The sequence below is a fragment of the Gekko japonicus genome, unplaced genomic scaffold (genome assembly GCF_001447785.1).
Source record: "Gekko japonicus isolate JY-2015 unplaced genomic scaffold, Gekko_japonicus_V1.1 scaffold1334, whole genome shotgun sequence".
In the NCBI taxonomy this organism is placed as follows: Eukaryota; Metazoa; Chordata; class Lepidosauria; order Squamata; family Gekkonidae; genus Gekko; species Gekko japonicus.
In genome coordinates, this window is record NW_015168690.1 from 516,422 (window position 1) to 526,156 (window position 9,735).

Below are 9,735 nucleotides of genomic sequence, written 5' to 3' on the forward strand. Positions count from 1 at the left end.
GCTGGTTAGAGAGACAGGGGGAATTAAGATTGCTGGGGAAAATATCAACAACCTGAGATATGCAGACAATACCACTCTAATGGCAGAAAGTGAAGATGACCTAAAGAGCCTCTTGCTCAGGATAAAAGAGGAGAGCGCAAAAGTGGGCTTGAAGCTCAACATCAAAAAAACTAAGATCATGGCATCCGGCCCCATCACTCCTTGGCAAATAGAAGGGGAAGTTGTGGAAGTAGTGACAGACTTCACGTTCCTGGGATCCCAGATCATCGCAGACAGTGACAGCAGCCATGAAATTAAGACGCCTGCTCCTTGGGAGGAAAGCGATGGCGAACCTAAACAGCATGATAAAAAGTAGAGACATCACCCTGCCAGCAAAAGTCCGCATGGTCCAAGCAATGGTATTCCCAGTAGTCATGTATGGCTGCGAGAGTTGGACTACAAGGAAGGCCGAGCGCCAAAGAATAGATTCTTTTGAACTATGGTGCTGGAGAAGACTCTTGAGAGTCCCTTGGACTGCAAGAAGATCAAATCAGTCAATCCTAAAAGAAATCAACCCTGACTGTTCCCTGGAAGGCCAGATAATGAAACTGAAGCTCAAATAGTTTGGCCACCCAATGAGAAGGGAGCACTCACTGGAGAAGACCCTGATGCTGGGAAAGACTGATGGTCAAAGAAGATGGGGACGGCAAAGGATGAGATGGTTAGACAGTGTCATAGATGCAACGAACATGAAATTGAGCAAACTTCAGAGGACGGCGGTAGACAGAAAGGCCTGGCTTGAACTGGTCCATGGGGTCGTGAAGAGTCGGACTCGACTGTGCGACTGAACAACAAGAGACAAGCCCAAGGTCACTCAATGACCTTTGTATTCAAGTGAAGATTTGAATTTGGGTTTCCTCCAATAATTGAATAAATTTTAAAAAACCTTCTCTTAAGGTGATCACCAGGAAAAAATCCAAATTTTTGTGAACCAAGGCTATGAAAATAATAAGTTTCCCTTCAGGTGTTCTTTTTGAACCAATGCAGTGGGAAAAAACATACTGACGGGATGTAAAACTACTCTAAGGCTGTAGTCCTAAACACTTTTAAAAACCCGTAAGCCTCATGGAATTCACTGGGATTTTCATCTAAGTCAACAAGTTTACGATTGGGCAAGACAGAGAAACAGCTTTATTGCTAAACTAGGCAATCTGGGAATTCAGTAATTTATTTGTACAGTACATTTCATGATCTCAGTGTACTCACAGAAAATAAATGTCTTACCAGTCTCTGCTGTTGGAGCTTCTCTCTTAGTGTTCTATCTTCAGGTAAAGCATCACATAAAAGAAAATAATTGTCCTGTTCCTCTGTTAAAAGATTATATCTATGTCAAGAAAACCCTTGTTGCTTTGGTACACACACCACACCACACTCTGTTATTTTTTTTTTATAGCCATGGGTTTTGAAACAAAGATTTATAGCAAAATTGTAGCCATTTAAATCGAGTGCACTTTAAGAGGATGACAATGTTCAGAATTTTACTAGACAAATAAACAAAAACATAGCTAAGGGCAATTTATAAATATAAAAAAACACCCCCAGGTAGGTCACAGTTGGATCCTGGATAAAAATAACCAGCCTTGCATGATTTCCTCCACAGATCTGTTGCTGCAGAGGCATCTGAAATATTTTCATACAATGCATCTTTATACAAAATTCACTTCTGGAGGGAGAGTCCTCTAGAAAAAGGGGCAACTCTGGGACAGATTTTTGTATTTCAGAGTATACGGTCAGAGCCAATGGAATCACTCCAGCTGCTTCTCCCACCCCAAACTGCCAAGCATACAGGAAGGGGCCAGCATTGATTAAACAAATACTGGATTTGAGCCCTTTAGACTCTTCACCGGTAAGACTGAGAACCACTCACATGGACAGCAAGTGTGATTCATGGTTAGAATGACAGACTAGGATCTGGGAGACCCAGATTTGAATCCCCACTCTGACATGGAAGCTTGTTGGGTGGCCTTGGGCCAGTCATACACACTCAGCCTAAGCTATCTCACAGGGTTGTTGTGAGGATACAATGGAGGAGAAGAGAACAATGTTAGCTGTGTTGGATCATTATTATAGAACACACTTACCTAACGGTGCTTTGGAATTTGTTCTAATTACACAACAGAAGTCTGTGATGGGCTGCTCAGAGAATCTTTTCTTCCAATACAATGCATATCTTAAAAGGCAAAAAAGGTAGGCTTAGATAGGATACAAAACATTTACCAAAGTGTTATTTATGTTCCCGTATATGATTCCTATTACCCTGCTGGGAATCTTCAGTCATTCGTTAATTTTTTGTTAAGCCTAGCATATAATGGGAGACCTGAGTTCAAATTCCACTCTGCCACAAAGCTTGCTGGGTGACTTTGGGTCAGTTACTCTCTCAACCTCTTTCACAGAGGATAAAATGAGAAAGGGAGAAACATGCCTAAGCTCCCTGGAAGAAGGGCAGGATAAATTTGGGCTAGGCTGTCACCAATATGCACATGATACTCATTCTCCAGTGTTCCCTCTAAGCTGAGTTAGTGTGAGCTAGCTCACAGTTTTTAGCCTCCGGCTCACACATTTTTGTCTTAGCTCAGGAAGGATAGCTCCAGAGCAACCTAACTTACACAACCGCCAGATCACTTGCTCACAACTTTAATGCCAGTAGCTCACAAAGTAGAATTTTTGCTCACAAGACTCCACAGCTTAGATGGAACATTGCTCATCTCTATCTGATGGGAATGCCACAGATGGCACATATACACTCATCTATATCAGATGGGAATGCCATGGATGGCATATATACAACCTGTGCTGTGCCAGTTACACTGTCTTCCAGTGGAGTATCGAGTCAGATTCAAGGTGATGGTATTGACCTTTAAGGCCTTGAGCGGTCTGGGACCAGCATATCTTTGGGACCATCTCCTCTGGTATGTCCCTGGGAGAGCATTACGCTCTGCTGAGAGTAATCTGCTGGTGATCCCTGGCCCCAAAGGCATCTGGCTGTCCTCGACCAGAGTTAGGGCTTTCTTGGCCTTGGCTCTGCCAACTTCCATCAGGGCCCTGTGGGACTTAATGCAATTCTGCAGGGTTTGTAAGGCAGAGATGTTCCACCAGGCTTTTGGTTGAGGGCAGCAACGGAATGGATGCAGGCTAATAAACTGAAGTTTAATTCTTAAAAGATGGAAGTGCTGCTAGTGAGCAGAAAGTCTGACCCCAGATTTAACTTATCACCTGTTCTGGATGGGGCTGCACTCTCCTTGGTGGAACAAGTCTGTAGTCTGGGGGTGCTCAGGCCTACTGCTGGATATGCAGGTGGCCTTTTACTAGCTTCATCTGGTTATCCAGCTGTAGCTTGTCCTGGGCAGAAAACACTGCAGTGCATGCCCTGGTTACATCTATATTAGAATACTGTAGTATGCTCTAAGTTGGGCTGCCCTAGGGAAGTGTTGAGAAGTTCAATTGGTACAGAATGCAGCAGCCAGGATGCTGACTGCAATGAATCATAGGGATCATATCACTCCATTCTTGACCCAGCTACACTGGCTTAATTCATTTCTGGGCACAATTCAAGGTACTAGTGCTGACCTTCAAAACCATATATAGTTTGTGACCGATATACCCAAAGGACCACCTAATCCCTTACGAACCTGCCCAATCACTATGGTCATCTTTGGAGGCCCTGCTTTGGGTACTCCCTCCTTCTGAGATTAGGTGGGCGGTAACCTGGGAAAGGGCCTTCTCAGTCGTGGCACCAAAGCTCTGGAACTCTCTCCCCGCCCAGGGAGATTCATTTGTCCCTTTCAATTGCCATCTTCTGCCAGTGGGTGAGGACTTCTTTGTTTCATTTGGCTTTTCCTCAATGATCTCTCCTTCCTAACCAATGCTTTTTATGTTTTGAATTTATTTTAACTTGTTTTATATTTATTTTAACTCTGTTTTTTAATTGGGGCTTTTGATTTTGATGGTTTCAAAATGTAATTTTATTACATATGTTTTAAACTATTACGTGCCTTAGTGGGCCTCGTTGGGGCAGAAAGGCAGTATATAAATTCTTTAAATAAATACTTATGTTCTAGACAAAGTGAAGGATTTTTAAGAAAGCGAGGAAAACTCCCTGCTAAGCCCCATTTTCTTATATATGTTAACCTGTCCAAGGTAATTTAAATTGGTGTTTTCCCCAAAGATGACATTTCTATTTAGACCGAACAACCTGTAAATTGGAAATCCATTACCAAGTGATTACAGAGGTTCAGCTAACATAAAGAAACCAGACACGATGACTAGGGTTTGATTTGAAACATGGCAAAACTTACGCTGCTAAAGAGCTTTTAACTATTTTTAGGATTTTATTTGCCCTAGATTCTTTTCACCTTATTAGTCTGCTTTACAACTCAATATTTATTGGATATAAATGGCTGCTTTGTGAATGCTTGGTCACAAGACTGTGGAAAAATGGATATTACGTCAATACCGAGACCTACTTAGTAGTTTAATTACCCAACTGACAGTAAACTGTGTTGTTCCAACAAAACAAAGACCAGTACAAGCCAGCCTTGCGGCCTAGTACCATATGCTCCCATATGGTATTGCCATCAGGGATCAATTGGGAAGCAACCAGAAGGGTGAGAAGGCCAACTCAGTGCCACAGTCCTAGTTAAAGGATATAGGACACAGTTATGGAAAGCAATCAGAGAACTGTGGAGCCAGTAGTCAGCTGTGAAGCTGCTTATGAACTCATTGCATACACCTAGAATAACACAAGCAAATTTGTTATTAAATATATCTGGGGAAGCAGAATCACCAGCCAAAGCCAGCAGTCCTAGTGGGCATAGTTAAGGTAGGTAGGTAGGTAGAATTTTATTGCACAAGACCAAAGGTCATAACAATATAATAATAGCTGCCCGAGCAGTAATAAACAAATTATGCAAAAGGAGGTATTACAGTAAAAACACAACAAGATTAAAATATAAAATTACAGTTCTTCAAGACCATCTCGAGATGGTACCTAACCTCACAGCAAACACACAAATTTAGCAGATCCAACAGCCCTATGTGCTGGAAGGGGTGTGGACAAGAAGGGACTTACTTGCATTGCTGGTGGTCCTGCCCCAAGATCCAACAGTTTTGGACGGATGTGAAACATCAAATTGAGAATATCACAACTCAAAATCTCTCTCTCTTGCCTAACTCCTTTCTGTTAAACCACTGGGATGATTCTATTCAAGACCATAAAAAAGAACTTACAGCAACTCTATTAGCAATAGCCCGCCTGGCCATTGCTGCAAACTGGAAATCTCCAGCAGCACCATCAGTGACAGACTGGCAGGACAAGCTTTGGGAACACCTTGTCATGGCAAAAATTGCTGATTCGCTCAGGTGTGCACAATCAGATACCCCACACCACTCCACATTTGTGTCAACTTGGTTCCCTGTAGTCTCCTACTTACAGATTCTAGGTATTCTCCCCCCTAACCCTCTTTATCTGAAGTGGTTAACCTTGTAGGTTTCAACTTTTTCCATTTAGATGACATTCTTGTAGATGGATGCACTGTATTACGCTGTATTGTACATTAATTTAAAATTAATAAAGATGATTAAAAAAAATTGTCAGGACCAGGACCTAGTGGTGAATACAGCATGTGGAACATCGGGGCAAATGTTTTGCTCTTACATCGACCACCTCATTAGTATAATGCTGGAAACTAATAATGTACTCTTAATATGATCCCACCACAGGCATGACTCCCTTGTTGATGTTCCCACCAAACAGTGGCCCCAAAAGGTCCCTAAGCCCTCAGCCACCAGTAGAGTCAACAACTTGTACCAATTAGTCCTTCAGCCCTATCAGATATGTTTGACTATCCTACTGGATGATAAAACTTCCCCCTGGAATTCTAAATTTTGTGTAGTGCAGCATCTGAAAGCCCTGTTGAATACCCAAAATCTCCCCACTGAACTGAAGTTAGTTGAGTGTCTTAGCTGCTCCTATAAGGCGATCAGATTATTGTTAATGTTTGGTTGGTCAACCATTCCATCACTGATTGATTATGTGACAGAAAAATATCCTGAATTCTGAGGGAATCTTTCCATCCAGAGTCTTTAATAATGTGTCACACTCTGCACTCTTTAGCCCAGGGACATCGTGTCTCAGAACTGACATCGAGACCAATAGCAGGAAACGTGACTCAATCAGAGCCCCAGACAGCAATCTGATTAGCTGGGATGACCCCCTGCTAACATGGAGTCCAAGACAGGGTACATCTCACCTAGCAAAATCTTACTTAGTGATCCTTAATCAGCTGTTTCCAGCTCTTCCAGCTAATGAGCCAAAGTCCATCCCTGACAGGCTGGAGCAGCTGAGGACCAGGCTCTTGAATATGAAAGACAGCACCTTTGCCCCCATTCCCCCTATTTCTCCCCTAATTGTGGTTAGCGCAGAGATGGCCCCAAGTAACCCCCCCAGGAATTTTTAAACCCTCAGAAGCTGTTCCTACAGAAGATGGATCAATTCCACACAATGAATATGTTTTCATCCAACCCCTTAGAACATTTTTAATCCATGAAGAAGGGTGCTTTAATAGTTTACTAGAAGGCCATGAGCTTGGTACAACAGTGTCCCATCCAGTGGGCCCAACCTGCAAGGCTTCTACTTTAGCTTCAGTGCCCTCATTCAAAAATGGATCCATTCAAGTTGGCCCCAATGGAGAACTGAATAGGATCGAGTGGCTAGACTGACTACTATACCTTCTTTCCTGGAATCTAATAGAATGGGGGAATAAACTCGACGATTCAAACTTCCTTTCATTTCTGCAAAAATCTGACATCTTGTGTCTTTAGGAAACTTGGTCTCAGGAGAACAGCCCCCCATTTCAACAGGTCTTCCAAGCATTTGCTGTGCCTGCTGTTAAAACCCACACTAAAGGTTGTGCTAGTGGGCATCTAGTAATCTTTGTCTCAGCTGACACCAAGGCTGACATCCAGGTCCTGAACAGTAGCACCCAGAATCATATCCAGGTACTGGAGATGAGGAAAATACGTAGGATCTCTTCTCTGAGTGAGCACATATATTCCACCTAGAAGTTCTAAGCCTTCAAGCATAGATGCTATCTAGGATAACCTGTCCACCACCGTGGATGCTCTAGACTCCCAGTCTGGTAACCAAAAAAGTTGAGAAAAAATAACAAAACTAAAATATAGCTACGCACATAGTGCTAATATACAAAATATCATATATAATTTAATTATATATTCAAAAGCTCTAAAATATCATTTAAAAACCACAATCCTATGGTTCTGCATATAAGTACTTAATCCTAATATAAAGACAAATGTCCAATCATATTAAGACAGGTTAAAATGTATAAATTATATCCATACACAACAACCAATACCAAACGTGTTTTGGATAAAAGCCTTCTGCAGTGGTAAAATTCAAACTAAGCACTCCATAAATTTAACAAAAATATACATAAAACTCATCTTACACAGAATGGATCTAAAATGGAAGAGGAGGAGAGGAGAAAAATAATAATCTATATCAAAATTAAATATTTTGAAATATATGGAATTGGGATAACTACCTTACACTGAGATGTTCACCTGTGGAGTACTGGTGATAAATATTCATAAGATGCAACATGGGCAACTCTTCAAGATGTACAATATTTCATACACCCATGGATCTAAAATACACATAAAGCATATAACTAAAAAACTGCAAATGAAAAAGTCTCCTAAATTTTAGAAAAAAGGTATATAGTGGAAACTATCACCGGCTAAAAAAGAGTTAGCATCTGTGGGTTTTCTGAAAACATCAGTATGTAATTCAGTGCCTTCCTTTTTAATCAAAACATCTAAAAAGTTAATCCTAGACCTGTCATATAGCATTTCAAATTTAATACTGTGATGTATAGTGTTAATATAGTGCCCAAACTGGATAAGGATCTCCTCTGAACCTTTCCAAATGATGAAAATAACATCCAAAACCCTTTTATATAGAATGATGCTCTCCCTATAAATATTATACCTCTGGAGGATGAAGGTGTTTTCTAATCTGCCGATGAACAAGTCTGCTAATCCTGAAGCAAATTTACACCACATGGCTATACCTGAGATTTGCCAAAATAAATTGCCCTTGAAACTGGAAAAAATTCTTTGTCAAACATAACTCAGCCAAGTGGCATAAAAAATACATTGGGGGGATGATGGGGATGACTGGAAAAACATTCCCTCTTATCCAAAACATTTTGCAATAGGTCCAGAGTCTCATCTTGTGGAATGTTCAGGTGGCTTCACAACTCTTGGCTTTTCTGCTCCAGCTGTGGAACTACTTTCCAAGGGCTGTGGAAATGCCATCTCTTCAGTTTTCCCAGTAGTGTTCGGTTCCAGTTGCTGATGCTGTTGTTCACTGGTTTGAGCAGCATAGTTGCGTGGAAAGTAATCCAAATTAGATGAGATCATGGAATCAAAGTTGATACGGACTTCTTCCGTGCTGGCGTCCTCCTTGATCCTTCTGGAATGCAGTCAGAGTCACTGGAGGAGACTCTACCACCATCGGCTCTGCAACAGGGTCTGGAGAAGTTGCCGGGGTGTGCTCACCTTGCTGCTGCTTCTCAGACCGATGACGGGTTAACACCCATATGCAGACATCAGTTTGCCAGCTTGGTTCCTCAGGAACATATTTAAAATCATTTAAGAACTGCTGGTAGACGTCAACTTGCTGGCTGGGTTGCTCAGAAATATCTTCAAAGTCCTTTAAGAACTGCAGGTAGACATCTTCCTCTGGATTGGCCTCCTTTTCTGCCATCTCAGGTTCATGGACTCTGGGTTCCACAGTCATCTGCTCCGCTAAATCTTCCCCCACAAACATGGTATAATCGTGCACAGCTACCTTCCACAACCCACTCCAGCCTTCCTTATACAAAGGATACTTCCTTCTATCCCCTTGTACATCAGAATCTGGAGGAAGTGAAGGTGGCTCTTTTCTCAACTTTGCCATTTCCAGCTCATGCACCATCCTCATTCTCTCCAGTTCTCTCTGGGTTCCCTTCTCTCTCTCTTCCTTCAGTATTTTGTACCTTTCCAGCTCTTTCTGGGCTGCCTTCTCTCTCTCTTCCTTCTCTTTCTGCAGCCTTACTTTCTCTAACTCCAGCTCTGCCTGCTTAAGTTGCAGCTGGAGACGCAAGGTCTCTACACTGAGGGATGCCATTGCTTTCTCTGATGTGTCCTCCACTGACACGAGAGCTGCAGCCCCTATTCAGGTCTTGCATCTGGCAACAAGCGTGTCCCTTTCCCAGATCGGAGGAAGATGCACTATCTAACTCTTCCTCAATATCCAGTTCACCCAACAGCTAGAGCGTAAAGAAAACCTTTTCACCACACCTTACCAGACCCTTACTTGGTCTTGCAAGTACCTTCAAACAATGGGGCTTCCTTAAGCCCAAAAGCAAAAAATATATATTTTTTTCTGCCAAAGCCAAATGCCAGGGTCCAAAATTAGTTCATCCCACCACTACAGCCACCATGTCACGGTTCAGGTGGGGTGTCACCTGACGCTGCCACCACTCTGGATTTAGGATCCCTTGAGAAGGCCCAGAGCACCCTCCCACGACCTTCAGACCTCCCTTTCGGCCAAATAACAGGCGTGAGGACCAGGCAGAGTGAAACAAGGAAAAGGTTTATTTTATAGGAGGTCAAACAACAAGGTGCAGAATA

At 42.3% G+C, this 9,735-nt stretch overlaps 1 protein-coding gene across 1 annotated transcript in view; it reads right to left on the reverse strand.

Annotated features, from left to right (window-relative positions):
• The window catches only part of ZNF277 (zinc finger protein 277), a 29,123-nt gene extending 19,894 nt beyond the window's left edge, over window positions 1-9,229 (reverse strand). Inside the window, exons 1-4 of the mRNA XM_015415448.1 lie at window positions 9,099-9,229; window positions 8,352-8,533; window positions 2,121-2,231; window positions 1,264-1,346 (exon numbers count right to left, since the gene is read on the reverse strand). Of these exons, the coding sequence (XP_015270934.1) occupies window positions 1,264-1,346; window positions 2,121-2,231; window positions 8,352-8,533; window positions 9,099-9,229 (507 nt within the window). The remainder of the gene's footprint in view (window positions 1-1,263; window positions 1,347-2,120; window positions 2,232-8,351; window positions 8,534-9,098) is intronic.
• Between the last annotated feature and the right edge of the window lie 506 nt (window positions 9,230-9,735).